Source organism: Amphiura filiformis, chromosome 10 (assembly GCF_039555335.1).
Source record: "Amphiura filiformis chromosome 10, Afil_fr2py, whole genome shotgun sequence".
Taxonomy (NCBI): domain Eukaryota; kingdom Metazoa; phylum Echinodermata; class Ophiuroidea; order Amphilepidida; family Amphiuridae; genus Amphiura; species Amphiura filiformis.
The window spans coordinates 34,905,058-34,921,869 of NC_092637.1; the positions used below are offsets into that span (position 1 = coordinate 34,905,058).

Here is a 16,812-nt window from a genome sequence, read left to right on the forward strand (position 1 = left end):
TGCAAATATTCTAACATTATATTATTTTATAAATTAAATCTAATACTGGAACTAAAAATTTGCAACTCACTTTGCTACGTCGTAAATCATCTGATTGATGATATTGTGCCGTCAAAAGTAGAAAAGTGAGTTGCAAATTTTTAGTTCCAGTATTAAATAATCTAGACCAAGATATTCTAACATTATGCTATCTAACTGTTGATAAAATATTTGGCAAACAATGCTTGCAAAAATATTTTACAATAACAGTGTGTTTTCATACAAAACGTTTTAAAACGTTTCCATGACCATTATAAACCAAAAATTTAATGTTATTAAAACGTTTTTATCTAAACCAAAACCCAAAATAGAATACGTTTTAAAAACATTTTTGTGTTTACTGGGGTGGCGATGGGGGTGGGGTTGGGGATGGATGGGTGGCTGCTGGGCGCCACCCATAGAAGTGCCGTATTGACCTATTCAGCATCGATTCTGCGCCCCTCCAAGCATTGAAAGTCAAAAAAGATGTTGCGCTTCGCGGCACAAAATCATTTGAGAGATTATTTTAAGACCGACATAACCAATTTGTCCAAATTTTACCGGCATCCACGGGCAATTGTTTCAAGAATGGGAGGGGCGCCATTATGTATCCTTAGCATTGGGTTCCACAACACCTAGCTACGCCCCTGCTTTTACGAACGTGTTTTATGCATGTATGTTATTTTAGTTCGTGTTGTAATAATTATTCTGCAACCAAAAGTCATGATTGCTTGAAGTATTAGTTATAAGATGAAGGCAATACATTATAGTACTACACTGTTTTATGTCCAGCAGTAATAGTAAAAAAAATAGTCCGTTGTTAAAATAAGACATCCGTATGTAAAAAACTAACTCATATCTTAGGTTAATCTGCTAATCAGTTGCCTGTTCATCTGATTTTGGTTTGCCAGTAATAATTTCGCCTCTGGTTTCTCTAACCTTGGTTAGTAAGATTTAAGTTCCCGCTTCGTCTTGTCGTTCCATCTGTAGAGACTTTCCGTACATAGGGTTTTTGAATGTCGTGGTCGTAGGTTTAAAAAGGGGATTCGTATTCTGAAAAAAAAAATAGATATCAAAGAAACTTTGTCTTAACAACCCTTTGTCTTCTCTATATAGGCATGTCTTCAGCAAAATAAAATAAAATAAAATAAAATAAAACCGCGTCTTGAATGAAAACAGGATCTATACTGCCGTTGAAGAAGATTGCACCCGTCATTTGACACCATATATCATGTGATTGTTCACAATGGTATTGCTGGCATTCCACTTAGTCGGTTTGACAGGACGTGTGCAATATGTCGGCATCGGAGTGTTTAGGAGGAAGAGGCTCCTCATGGCTCTGCGTTTGGCCCCTTTATTTTCACTATGTATGGTTTACCTTCAAGTGAATGTTACCAGTGTTTAGCCGTGGTTAGCGATGTCGCTAGACAAGCTCTCGTGAAGTCTACATGTTGCAATTTGATACACGGGCATGCAATTGACTGATCGATACATCGGCAGTTGGTTTTCCGACCAAAGAACAGAAATACGATACGTTATAAAACAAAAAACAATAAAACACGCTACGCTCCTTGTGATTACGAACATATATTACTGTACATGCATGGTAGATATCCTTACCGTATTCCATTTTGCAAGTTTTCTTTCCATTTCAAACTTCGCAAATTCCTTTTTGTTAAGGTGATGTATGTACAATATCAGGATTACGATTGCAAGTATCCCGATGAAAAATATGACACCTATAATAATAGCGACGACGACCCATGGATCTACCTTTACTACTGTACGCTGGGGACACACTGAAAAATATAAAAAAATAATACGGTTTTTGACTGTACAGTTTGTAACAAAAAAAAATATGCAAGTTAGACAAAGTATTAGACAAACATGTCACTTATTGATTGTGCTTAATTTTACTTGGTCGTCAAGGTAATTTCTTAAGCTACTGCATAAGCTTTGTTTCAATAAAATCGGTGGCCAATATTGTTTAAGTAGACAACTTTCGTGTCTTTGTGTAGCAATAGTGACTGAATTGAGTTGAATCATAAACCATCTGGTCGGTGCTCTTGAGATGGGTAATTTTAAAAGTGGTATTTTAATTTATGGTTTTGAAATAAATATCATATTATTTATTTACTAATATCATTTACTAATGTCAAAAAGTGAAAGAAAATCGTGAAAAACCTTTGTTTTTGTTCTGAGATTTTTGACGATAAGCATTAGAGTTCGTTTAGCGCGTTACAAACTTGATGTGCGAAATTGGCACAAGTGGCCCAACTCGGGCGATTACGTAAAATCGCGCATATAGCGTTTGAACCCGAACTAGGAAAGACACCAAATTCTGTTAGGAAAGATATTACTGATTCTATCGCATATCACATTTATGCCATGACCCTTTTTTATTTTTTTCTGAATAGCAAAAGTTCAAATGCTAATCATGAAAGTCGATTTTACGCAATGCATGCTTGATATGCGCGAAAATGTCAAAAGTGGACCAACTTCATTTTGCATAGCCTTTGACCCCGAACTAGTATAGAAACCAAGTAAAGTTTTTCTGTTGGCCAAGATGTTATTAATTCCACTGCATATAACATTGTTGCCATGCTATCTTTCATTTTTTTCTGAGAAGCAAAATTGCAATTGTATAATTTTTATAGTTACAGTCTCTAGTACTGTACTCAATGTTGCAACAAACAAACAAACATTGTATTTTTTTTAAATATGAAGCATTATTTAGGCATTAAGGGGGTACTACACCCCTGACCAAAAAATTATAGCGCATTGGTGACAAGTAAGATGTGAATATTACTCAAGGCAAGTAGTTATTGATTTATTGATCAAATATTGTAATATATGCGGGGTGCGTGAGGGTGTGTATGATGTGGGCGTATTCGTTTTTGTAACCTACCTGGATCTTCTTGTACATGGACCAAAACTGTTCCATTCTGTAGTGTTTCGTAGTGATAAATTATGGTACAGTTTGCTTCGTTGCGGGTCTCACATTTCAGTCTACCATTAGCTGATAATAATAATAATAATAATAATAATAATAATAATAATAATAATAATAATAATAATAATAATAATAATAATAATAATAATAATAATAATAATAATAATAATAATAATAATAATAATAATAATAATAATAATAATAATAATAATAATAATGTATAATAAAAAAAATATAGTACAGAAATCAAGAATCAACTTCCACATTATATATACATATGCAAAATGGATCGCAACTTACGCAAATGAAGTTTCTTTTCGATGACAATTAACATAGAACATTGTGCACACTCCTCAGGGGAAAGAAGCCCTTCCTCAAACACCGTACACATAACACACTCTCGAAACACTCCACAGTCACCAATACAAATCTGTTTGATGAGAGCGTCATAGGAGTGGGAATAAGTGAAGAGTTGATTCATTATAATTTCAGTTTCTAATGTTTATACTATGTTACTCATTTTTTTGAATAAGGTTGTTCCCAATCTAACGGCGATGCAGACCCCTTTCCGGACTTTATTCGTGTCAAATGGCTTCATGTAAGTGTATAATCATACTTCGTTCATTATCTCGAACAATATAAGCCTCGAGGGTATGGAAATGCGAACGGGTGGGATTGTCGAGGCCCATGTAAATATTTTCGTCCATATTTGTAAGATATTTTAATATTATAACTTAATTAATATCATTTAGCATTAAATGAAGTTACCGATATGAGAACCCCACCCCCTACTATAAAATGAACGAAACTTGTTTACAAATTCAGTTGCGCATTTTGCGATCGCGTGCGAGTACTAGTATTACGCACTAACCTACGCCTACCGCGCACTAAATATACGCACTTCGAAAAGCGTCGATTACCTCGTAGATGATGATGGAACCAATTGTACAAGTTGTACGGTAATATAATATAAAATAAAAATTGACCGCTTTATATTCAGGTCGCTGTAAAATTATAGTTCCTTGATGATCTCAAATCCATGCCATGACTTTCGGCACAAGTGCTTCGGTTCATACCGTGAGATTGAGATCATCACGGGCCTCTAGTAACCATGCCCCTCATAGCTGTTTTATGGTATATTAAAATATACCATAAGTTTACGTACCCCGCAATCTTCACAGGTTGGGCCTCGGAATGACGAATGTTCATCACATACACATTTTCCACAATCGCACTTACCAAATCCATTACAGAGCAACTATAAAGGAGAACAACTTAAGATATAGCAAGATAAAAATGCCCTCTTTCACAAACCCCCTCCCCACACACCCCCACACCGCACACTATAATGCATACCTAGTTATAGGTATACCTTCGCTATACCTTGGCTATTTTACAATTGATTTTCCTTCGTTTTTAACTACATGTAATTCTAAAAACTGAATTTGTGTGAAAATTGAAGGCGCTCTTTATATATTTAAATTTTTTTAAATAAGTAGTAAATCTTTCGTCAGATGTGTCTCTGACTTCATAACGACTGGTCAGAGACATACCTGACAAAGCTCGACAACTCACACAGTTAACGGCGCCACCTATACTGTAATAAGCAACGTCGTACTCGTAGACATACTATAACTTGTTTTAAATTGAGTCCAAATAATAATTCTTTTTATGAGTTATTCTTACAATATAAAGTTTTAAAAAAAATATTCTTATTCATTTTGCTAATGGCAATATACAAGTTATTACCCTCGTAAATTTGTCAAAACCATTTTAAGTCAAATAGCACCATCATTGTTAACATTTAGTTAACAGTGACGCAAGGTCTACAGGCATCAAACTACCTTGTGGGAAATGAAACATGTTGAAGGATGAAACGATGAATATTAAAAGACAAGGGAACAGAAACAGGCGACGAGAAGACAAGCCACCATTGTAAGATTTACAGCAGCCTTCTTCTTCCTCCTCTTGCTCCATATCCTCCTGCTACACACTCTTATTCCTCCTTCTTGTTCTTCCACTTGTACTTCTTGATTTTCGTTTTTTTCTTTCAATATTAAACTACATGTAAGGCGTAAAAATATTTATGTATTTGTGGCTCCTTCAGCAGTGAAATTTATAAACTGGTTTAATTAAGTAAACATCGAACAAATTAATAAACTATCTCACCCCGGTAGTAGCCATACAGGCGTCATTAGTATCTGGACATTGACATGCATTCCCTGCATAGCCTCTACGACAGTTACATTTACTCGTCCACGTATTTTCATCACAGACACACTTCCCGCGTTTTGAGCCTATAAAGTTACCAAACAATGAGATAGTGTTGTAGCGTTGAATGTAACCAGGAGGGTGAAAGTGCATAGGAACAATGCTGGAAACTACGTCACTCTATTGTTCGACTTAAACTACATCATTTTTAACGCATGCGTATTCGTTAATACAGCTTTAGTCTCCTCCACCTTCTCAACATGGTACGTGGAATGTCTGGAATCACACTGACGGCGGAGGAGAATACTAGCTGGTCAGACAGTTTAATTTTATCAAGCATATAATACCTAAACAATCACCGTCATTTGATCGATTTACTACAGAATATAATTGATTATTCAAAATATAATTTTAATATTGTAAACATGTTAACTTATATATTTGTGTACTAAAGTATAAGGACACGTGAATAAAATCATGTCGAAGACATAATGGCCGCTAATACGCCTATTGTCTAGACTTAAACTACATCTTCCGGTTTGTTACGTAATACTAGGATGCCCATCCCTTTGTATCGATCCCTGATGTAACGAGCAGCAGTGCAAAAGATTTTGGCCTGTGGTGTGTGCTACTAGTACTGCAGATTAGCGTATCAATTGAACCCAGGGTGATAAAGCCAACAGAATTGGCATAATACTCTCCTAGTGGGTCACTTATTAGGAATAATACATTACATTACCCAACGTTAGCCACATCACATGTGGAATCCCACTCCAAGGTCAAAGTATATACATGGGCCAAAGTTCAAAGTTACTCATATTTTGTTAAAACCAATTCGAAAATATTTCTCTGATAATAAAGATTCAGAAAATATATAGTTTGACTTATATAGGGCTTACTGTTCCGGTGTTATGAACAAAAAGGTCAAAGGTCAATATTTGGGCTCCAAATGGGACAAAACAGAAAATTTCCTCCGATTTTGATGAACATTTCACATTGATTTCACATATATGGCTAACGTTGGCTAACGCATTTTTCCTAATAAGTGACACACAAGGAGTGTACTCAGCAATCACAAAAATGTTCTTAAAACGTTTATTCAAAATGTTTTAATAACCTTTAAATATCGGCTTATATAAAGATCATGAATGTGTTTTTAAAGCATTATACGGCCATTTTCCTCGACTAATATGAAAACTGTTGGGCCTAAGTAATAGCCAGTTTGTTATTTATGGAAACAACACAGTTTAAATTAATGTGCGCATTTTTGACAGTCGGTCAAAAATTAGAAGATGTTACAGGGTTTATTGTTATTTCTGTAATCTCAGATCATAAAAATGTAAAGATGACAATCATCAATAAGTATAATACTGAACTCTGTGATCTGTAGTAGATTTCATATAAATGTGACGTGATCAAGCAAAATCAGTCTGAAATTGGGATGATATTCAATTTTCAGTTTCTTATTAGATTGTAACACGCATTTTGCAGAAATTGGACAGCCAGTTCTAAAGATTTGAACAATTAAACAGTTTCCAAAACAATAAGAAACACCCTTGTTTGCCTATATCTTAAAATCAATACTTCCGACTTCCGATTGATTTTGCTTGATCTCATCACAAATATGCAAACGTATAAATATAATTATACAAGCCTAAATAAATTAAGCTGCCAATGTGCAGTTCATGAGTGCAACTCAAAGTGGCATTTACTTATTACGAGTCCCAGCAAACACAAAAACGCTTTTAAAACGTTTTAAATAAGTTATATTTTGGGTTTTGTTTAGGTAAACACGTTTTAATAACATTAAAATGTCGGGTTATATAAAGGTCATGAAATCGTTTTAAAACGTTTTGTATAAAAACACAATACAACAATATTTTTTAAATGTTTTCGAAATGTCATTGTAAACTATTTTTGCAAACATTTTGGCCAAATATTTTGTCAACACTTTAATAACATTATGTTAAAATATTTGCACCCAGCAAACACAGAAATGTTCTTTAAATGTTTTTTACAAAACGTTTTAATAACATTTAAATGTGGGGTTATATAAAGGTCGTGAAAACATTTTAAAAACGTTATTGTAAATATTTTTGGGCAAACATTTTTTGCAAAATATTTTTTCAACCCCAAAATAACATTCTGTTTAGAATGTTTTGTATCAAGTTTTCAAGAATGTTTTTGGAATGTCATTAAAACGTTTTTATACCCTTTATATAACCCGACATTTAAATGTTTTCTTTAAAACATTTCTGTTTGCTGTGCAGTAAATTACCAACAAATGTTATTTTATGTTATGAAAACGTTTTATACCATTAATGTACCCTTTATATAACCCGACATTTAAACGTTTTCTGACAACCTTTTATAACCTTTTGCGAATGATGTTGAAAACGTTTTGTGTTTGCTGGGGTAGCGCAAGAACTACACAAATTGTGTGCAGAAATTTGAGTTCTACAGCATGTCTCAAAAATTCTTTGGCAATTAGAAAATACCGTTGTGACATGATGCTTACATCAACGTCAAGGGCGTAGTCTTAGCTCTCAAATGCCGTTTGTTCTGTTTAATTTGCTTGTTTTAATCTGGAGATATGTTTAGCTAACAACGAAAGGGTAGAATGACAATTGTGCCACTTTTACTAGGGAAGAGGGCTGTACATGTAAATCAGGCTTCCTCAAATAGATTGGTTGAAGTGCCATATGAAATAAAAGAAAACTGCAAAGCGCCACTCAGCCATCGCGGTGCTTTAGGGAGGAGTTAGAGGGGGTGTCTCCCTGAAGCTATCGTTGTTTTTGAGGTGCAAAAGACGCCATTTGGTGCAACATTTTGTACTATTTAGCCGTCGGTAGAGGACATATTTTGAGGGCAGAATGGCAGTCAGGAAGGGCATATTATTATGCCGTCGGTTAATTTTACCTATATAAAAAGAAATAAAAGAAAGTCACTTGAAGCAATCATTATCGTAGGCCGGAAAGCTTATACTTTTGGAGGCGCCATGCCACCATATTGGAGAGGCACATAGTCTCGTTAGATGTTGTTTCGGTCGACATTTCCTGGGCCACTTCTATCGTTTATCGTGTAGTGTCATGCTCAACCGTGTTCAGCTATTCTAACATTTACAATTCACAATTCAAAATGACTGAAATAGATTTAATGTTGAAATGTGGGATATTGGAGATATTCCTGCTGGATGAGGTTTGACCAAGGGGTTTGATGCGTTAGATGTTGTGCATTAGACGCATCAACATCAGCGCGCTTGCATTATTTTGTCCAATTTCTCTCTCAACAGGTAATACGCGTTCATTAACACTAATTAACCTACAAGTGTGCAATATTTGTTTGTCTTTTAACATGTCTTGAGTGACAAAGAGAACGGTATTTACCATGATAAAATCATTAACATGCACATGTATTTAATTTTACAGCTGAATGTGAAATATTTGTTTATCTTTTAATCTGTGAATTTAAGTGAAAAAAGAATCATTACACCTTTATTATGATAAAACAGTAAAAACAACTTTTGATTTCACGAAGGAACTCTTGATAAACTTGATTAAATGTACAGCCCTCTTCCCTAGTAAAAGTGGCACAATTGTGAATTTACTCTTTCGTTCTTAACTAAACATATCTCGAGATTAAAACAAGCAAATTGAACAGAATAAACGGCATTTGAGAGCTAAGACTACGCTCTTGACGTTGAAGTAAGCACCATGTCACAACGGTATTTTATAATTGCGGTTTTTACTCGCACATTTCATTTTTTGAGACAGGTTGTATAACTAGAGCCTGTACTAGATTGTACTAGATACAAAACGTGCTTATTGGAACTTTAAAACACCCATCATATCCGCATGTAATGAATTCGCACTCACCTCCACATATTTCACCTTTATATTTGTCACATGAGAAATTGTCACACTGACAAAATGGTCCAGAAATGACGTCAAGAGGATTCTAAATAGAGTAAAAAATATTCAAGTATATTTAAGAAGAAAAATCTGAATTTTTTAAATCCCATAGGAAAATTGCCGAAAAACGGCTTGTGCCCTCCAATCAGATCCGGTGCCCCCCCCCCCCCCCATCACGGACGCTTTCCTCCAAAGTAGTAATGTTACCTTCACCAAGTCAAAATCAGCACCTTCGAATTTATTTAAAACACCTCCCTGATCTGTAAGTGTATACATGGTATGGATATGGTTCAACATGTATCAGAGCATTTGGGGTTTGTTGGGTCCCCTAGTACAAGAAGAAGTTTCATTTTAAGATTCATTGTACGTTGAAGGTGTAAAAGAACGGTATCATAAATAAGACATAACACAACGTCAATTACCGGACGTTCAAAGCATTGACATTTACCGCAGTAACACCCACCACGACCAGAGCAAATTAAAGTCGAGTCAGACCTATGAAAAGACAAAAAGAAAAAGAAAAAAGAAAAAAGAAAATAAGAAGCAAGCAAGCAAGCAAGCAAGCAAGCAAGCAAGCAAGAAAAGCAAGCAAGAAAGAAAGAAAGAAAGAAAGAAAGAAAGAAAGAAAGAAAGAAAGAAAGAAGAAAGAAAGAAAGAAAGAAAGAAAGAAAGAAAGAAAGAAATAAAGAAAGAAAGAAAGAAAGACTAACAAAAAGACGCACATTACTTAAAGGGCATATCTATTGCAAAAACAGGTTAAACTCCATTCGAAGAGAATAATTATTACATTACAAGTTGACATTCGTTGCAATTTTTGTATTCGTATTTCTCCTGAAAAAGAGTAATGTGTTTGTAAAATGCTACGGTAATGTACGGTCCTTCCCCCGTTCGAAGCAAAATTGATTTCCATAGCAGGAGACCGGTGGCGTCACAGTAAATGATGAGTCATGTTACAAACACATGAGCCCTGGATATGAGCTCTTTTGCCATTCAGTCACGTGTATAATATGCAACCTTCTACCACCAGAAATCGGGAAGGTTCGAACAAAAGGCCATTGAAATTGTTTATTTGCATAATAAATACAATATGGATAAACATCACGCTCAAATTCTAAAATTGGTCTAAAATATTTTTTATTGTTTAGTCCAAATATTTCTCAACAACTTGATATACATATGAATTGTAATATCACAATATTATTAACTAATATATAAAAAAGAAGATTTTATCCATATGTTTAAAAACCATTACATTTGTAACACTTGATTAGATTTTTTGTCTGAGAACAACAACAGTATACGTTCTGTGCATTGAGAGCGTTTACAGTCCCTTCTCTCAAAGCAGGCACATCTCATACATTTCATGACGTGAACTTTTTTCTAGGTCAAATCTGTCTCGTTCGAAGGAACTCACCGCTCAAGTTGTTTTTTACGGAATATCAATTTAAAACGTCTTATTTTCATATTTATTGTCTTCATAATATCAATGATATGATGTTGTCCGAGGAATATATATTTCCTTTAAATATCACCGTTGGTACATTCTGTGGTTTCTTTATAACAACACTGGCCACTACTTACGCCCGACAGTTTTCAAATCCCTCACCGGTTCCCGACTCTACATCACATTCACACTCTTCGCCATATCTATTAGGATTACAGTAGCACACGCCGCAGGCGAGTGTTCCATTCCCATCGCTGCAGAGATCACTGTTTGGGATCTGCTTATCAAAATGGATTATAATGGGTAAATCTTGTGTTTTAGCAACATCCAGAATTTGGTTATCATTTATTTATTTATAATTATACAATGATACTAACACGAAAGAGTTTAAGAACAGGAAAGAGGAGGCGAATAGGTCACTAAAATGTATCGAAAGTCACAGTGCCTGCAAAAATTGCCTTATTGGGGCGCCCGCTACGGCGGCGTCCCCCATTATTTTGGCTTGACTTTGCAAAAAGTCTCTAATTTCAGTCTTGCTAGATTTACTTCGTAACTGTTTTGCTTAAAATTATGCCCAGCTTAGAAATAAAACCACAATATGCTTGGATTTTATTTTATTATTGTTTTCTGATGTGCACGGGATAAAATGTTGTGCGTATATTCTTTGTTTAAAATACAAAATTAATGGAATTATAAAAACACCAAATACACCGTGACCTTTGTATGGTCAGGTATGGTTTAAACTGCAGTTTACCGCCTTTTAGAACCCGATAGACGGTGACATTTGACCATTCTAATTATGTATGTTTTGAACATGTTTGCACAGGAACTAGTTGTTTACAGTGTGAAGAATCTACAACATGCTCATCTATCAGGGCACAGTTCTTTAACCCCAATACATTTGTGCATTCATTGAATGACCTTTGAAAATGTGAGTACAAAAACTCATACTCTGCGACTTAAGGTCAAATTTTGCACTATGATTGTTTAATTGAGGTTATTGATAATATGCCACTGGAATGAGGCCATTGTGGTCCATAGTGACCTTTGCACACCTAATCCTTCAACCAAACAAAACAACCACTGACCAATCATGAAATCACTAATTGGTTTATATGCTTCACTGCTAACTGACTGTGACCAAATATTAGAACACGGCTCAGTATCTTTGTGGTGACTATCTCTGATAAAAAACATTAATTAACGAATTTCAATTCTGCTCAGCAGAGAAAGGAATAAATTCGAAAGACATGATTGTGTTGAAGGTCAGAAGTGTATTTGCAACCCGAGTTGCCAACCCCGCGATATGGTAGCCCAATTAGGCGACTTTTCACTCATGGTTCACCGTTGTTGGGCAGTTTAAAGCAATAATGTACGATTTAGGCCTACATCATTTTGTTAGTTGTTTACCCAAAATGCTGAATGAAATAATATTTATTGTAATATGCCTAACTGCTGGGAAGGGTTCCTAGCACGGTAAAGTGAAAGAAGCCCCAATGGCTATTTTGTCCGTTTAAAATAGAGTTCTATGGCCGATTTAAAGTCATAATTATGACGTAATTTTGTTATTTATTAATTACTATTTTTAGCAGAATTAATAACATAAAAATGGGCTGTGCCCGTCTCATGAAGAATATCGATCGATCTTACCCTTGATTTAACAGGCCTGTCAATTTCTTGGAATTGTTTGATATGAAAGGAGAGTATGATTTTTTGTATTAGTTTTAAGTATTTCCTAGCCTCTCATAGCCACAGGGTTGGCTACAAAAGACACATACCTTAGGATAAACTGGCATGAGTGCGCTGACCCCAGGTTTTCAACATTTCAGGATTGTTTGTGGACGGAGGTCGGATGAAAAACGAAATTACGTTTACATGACTTTGTCGAAATTCGTCGTGTGACAGGAATGAGTGTATAGATGACTAGGGGGGGAAAGCTTACTTATTTGTATCTTCTATACTATCCATCATAATTATACCATAGGCCCTGCATAACAAAATTCAACAATATTCAATATCCAAAGCAATATCCTCACTACAATAGGCCCCCAAAACAGAACTCCCACCCCACATAATCACAAATTGACACGAAAGCTTCATTCCATGAAGTATTTCTCTCGTATTTGATCATCATATCCCGTCCAGCTCACATTGGGCGCCCCATTCCTTTTTTAAAGGAATTTTTATTTGTTTTACGCTTGGTAGATATTTAAAAAAACATAATACCCCAAAAGTAAATAAGAAATAACAAAATGGTTGAACAAATTCATCAGGATCGGTAGAGTAAAGTCAATCAAAAGGTTCTTATTTCTGATCCAATAAATTGCACTTACTGTGTACGTTTCGATAACCACTCGGTTATCTTTATCTTTGTTGACCAGTTCACAGTAGCAGTCTTCATTCAGTGTTGATAAAGATAACCGAGTGGTTATCGAAACGTACACAGTAAGTGCAATTTATTGGATCAGAAATAAGAACCTTTTGATTGAGAAATAACAAAAGAATCTATTTTACTTGTTTCTCACCCCTTTTCTTCGCATTCACAGGAACAAACAACGTCTACAAACACCAGCGCAGCGGCAGCTTTCATTCCGTATGCTTTTACATAAAAGCTATGAAAAAGAAGAAGATCACTAGTTATGGACAACATTCTTATTTTGTCATAAATCGTACACACATCATGTTCAAGTTAATAATTCTGCACACTGCGTTTACCTTCAATGTTCTAATCACACGTTATACAAAAATCAATTTGTATTCTCTATAAAATAAAAGCTTGTCCAACGCAATTTGAGGGAAGATAATACAAAAGACTAACACACCCTAAATAGGGACGGAGGGGGGGGGGGCATGAATTCTCCAGAATACATGTATAGGATTTACTACCTTGATACCCCACAAACAAGAGTAGCCTAAGGAGAATGGTATAACTATACATCCGACAACTTTCTCATTTCCAAAATGTATAAAAATCTCGTTTGAAAGTTTATCGAACATTGGAAAACTTGTTAAAACTGTACCCATTATGTTGTATAAATGTCATGTATAATTTGAGTGATATATACAAACCTGTTGGTTTCGATTTCCGTTTCTAAATTTGGCATTCTGTCGGCTACATTGTGGAACATCTCTGCAAACTTGGCCTTTAAAATATTCCTTAATTACAGGGATTCAAGTTTTGAAAACAACATTAAATGTGTGGTGTTTGGTGGTTGAGTGCCTTTCCGGAGGGCCTGATACAAAGTAGAACTTAGATATTGGTCATATTTTGGCTTGAAAAGTTCAAACTCATGTTTGATTTTCAGTTTCTTTCGCTCCATCTTTGTTTATTTAGGAAGGCTTACATACAAAGATTTATACAACATAAATATAAATAATGATAGTAAAGAAACAATTACCAAAGTCCAACAAAATGATTGAATTCCTGCACATTGTAAACAGATGAAAATAATAAATAAGTAATAAATACATCAATTATTTTTTGTGACAGTAACTAAAATTTCTTAGCACTTATTGTTTAAGTCGAAGCGAAGTCACTTCTTAATGACATTTGACTCCAAATAGAAAAAAATATATATTCACTATGTAATCAAGTCATATGTGAACATACCGTTACTCTGCCATGTTTTTTCTGGCTAATAAAAAATGTTGAACGTATTTGGGTTTTGACCGGAAGTGACCCCTAAATGACAGTTGACCCCAATTTTTGTACAACTTTTAAACACTGGCTAAAGTCGATACACGTGTGCAATTTATTTTGGGGTTTTAAACCGGAAGTCACTCCTTAATGACCTTTAACCCCAAATAAAAAAATGCTATATATTCATTATTGAATAACAAGTCATGTGTGAACATAACGTTACTGTGCTATGTTTTTCTGTATAATAAACAATCTTGAACGTATCTGGTATTTGAAGTGAAATGTTTTAGATCAGAGGGTGTAGATACATTTTAACGCCGTTACAAGCTTAGTTCAAAAATGTTGCACGATAACCTCAAAATCACTGTGTGGACTCTCCAAATCTTAAATCACAGGATTTGTTATTGCGGCCGCCCTGCTATAGGCCTATGTATTTTGAGACTGGAAAAATCCAAATAATATGTATTTCATGCTGAAATGGGTTATTTTTTTCTGGAGGTTGAAGGTCAAACACTATAGGTCACATAAATTTTTCAATTAAACATCCAGCTGAATACATTGAAAGGGTAGAAATGGTAATTTTTGGTAAAAAATGATAAAAAACATGAAAAAAAACATGTTTTAATAACCCAAATTTCGCCTCAATATGATATGACGGAAAACGTTTGTTCACAGATATAAAATATTCATATGCCCTCTATTATTCAGAGCAAAAATTAAGGTTGCAGACAATTTTCTTTGGAGGTTATGTCAACTTTAATATTTAAAATAATTGGGTTAAAATTGTGAAAAAGTCTCAAAAAACACATCTTTGAACCAAAATCTCAGTCCACATGACTTTTCAATATTACCAGCCGGGTTAAACAGATAGAGAAGACTTTAACGATTAATTCTACCCGGCTTGGCTCTTTTGTCCAAAAGTGATGCACGGGACCTTATGTAGCCACGATGTGGCCTCTGCACTATCTTATCTGTACAAAACAAAACATCCAAAACAATGCAACTATTCTAATTTATTTTGTGTGAAAGCAACTAACATAGGTTTGGTTAAAATCTGAGCATTTTTCAACAGAAGACCCTTTTGGAACACAAACTTACCCACGATTTACATCCCCTTCACAACTGGTTGCCGTAATATCTAAATCAAAACTGATCACCTGGCCCACTGACAGGCCGGTGCAGGTTTTTTCTCCTGGTCTATTGTCTCCTTCTCCACAGTGGGCTGTGTAGGCAATGTTGATTCCCTCGGGTGCTGAGTCTATCAATTCTATTTTGGAAGTTATAGCCTGTCAACAGTCAGATAAATGTACACAAAAAATGCATCATAACTAATACATTTTGTACGTTTTGTAGCTACACCATGATTACGGATTAGTCATATGGGTCAGTACACGTCATGATGATGATGATGATGATGATGATGATGATGATGATGATGATGATGATGATGACAAATGGCATGCTTTTAATAACATCGATGGTGTCGACCTATCAATATGTTATAAACAAAAGTCCTTTCGTTACTTTTTTTACAAACGTAATCGGACTTTTAAAAAACATCGGTCGAAGTTGATCTTTTTTTAAAGATTTTTTTCAGAATTTTACCTAGCTTTATTATTTTCATAACCGATATTTTGCCATATTTGTAATACTTACACATGTTCTAACTTACATCAATGAGCAAACTGTCAAATTCGCCCTATTTGTAGTAAAACATGATGATTTTCTGTTGGTCCGACATATTATCATAATAATATATTTCAGATTATGATAATAATTATGTCGGAAGTTCGGAACGATCGCAAATCTTAATCTCCTACGAATCCAGTTTGGTTACGCTCCCTCCACACATGTGGAGGGAGCATAACCGAACTGGCTGCGTAGGAGACTAACTCTGAGGCCGCACTCAGCGTCCTAATCCAAAAATTGCGAGATATTTCGAGTGATAGAGGTGAAGTTTATGATGTTGTTTCTTTGCAAATTCCCAATGTTTTTCGTGTGCAAATGTATTTGGTACTTTCATGATGATTGCATTATTATCATTTTGGAAGAAAAAAAGAAAATTCTAAAAATTTAAGAAGATCGTACATTAAGGCGTTAATGTATATTTTTTAAATTTCAGTATTTTCTGTATATATACCCTGGGAGGTAGGACCACTTGCTTTGCACCCCCACAGCAACAAACCAAACCAACCTTTTTAGGTTCCTGAGATGACCCTTGAGGCTTATTGACCTTGACCTATATTGCTGAGTAACCTAGGTAAAGAAACATCCAAGATGGTGCAATCCTATCCTTATTTGATTTGTTTCATCAAAATGAACTCAAGATCTGTGTGTCCTAAATAGGTCAAACTATACATTTTCTGAATCATTGTGACTAGAGGAATACATTGGAATGCAATTTGAGCAAGTTTGAAATTTGACCCTGTGCACATTTCGATGACATTTTACCCCCCTTGGGTCCAGTTTATATTTTTGGGAATATCCTAATTATGTTTTTGGGTCATCTCAGGAACCTAAAAAAGTTGGTTTGGTTTGGTTCTGTGGGGTGCATAGCAAGTGGTCCTAGCTCCCCGAGTAATATAGATAATACTAGAATCTGTTATACCTTACATTGTATTGCACCTCAATGATA

General features: G+C 35.0%; 1 protein-coding gene across 1 annotated transcript in view; it reads right to left on the reverse strand.

Annotated features, from left to right (window-relative positions):
- Positions 1–510: 510 nt before the first annotated feature.
- The window catches only part of LOC140161821 (integrin beta-3-like), a 53,543-nt gene continuing 37,241 nt past the window's right edge, over positions 511–16,812 (reverse strand). Inside the window, exons 13-24 of the mRNA XM_072185118.1 lie at positions 15,276–15,463; positions 13,607–13,693; positions 13,063–13,149; positions 10,675–10,803; positions 9,516–9,588; positions 9,058–9,139; positions 5,141–5,268; positions 4,137–4,229; positions 3,272–3,401; positions 2,927–3,037; positions 1,639–1,817; positions 511–1,071 (exon numbers count right to left, since the gene is read on the reverse strand). Coding sequence (XP_072041219.1) covers positions 973–1,071; positions 1,639–1,817; positions 2,927–3,037; positions 3,272–3,401; positions 4,137–4,229; positions 5,141–5,268; positions 9,058–9,139; positions 9,516–9,588; positions 10,675–10,803; positions 13,063–13,149; positions 13,607–13,693; positions 15,276–15,463 — 1,386 coding nt within the window. The 3' untranslated portion in view covers positions 511–972. The remainder of the gene's footprint in view (positions 1,072–1,638; positions 1,818–2,926; positions 3,038–3,271; positions 3,402–4,136; positions 4,230–5,140; positions 5,269–9,057; positions 9,140–9,515; positions 9,589–10,674; positions 10,804–13,062; positions 13,150–13,606; positions 13,694–15,275; positions 15,464–16,812) is intronic.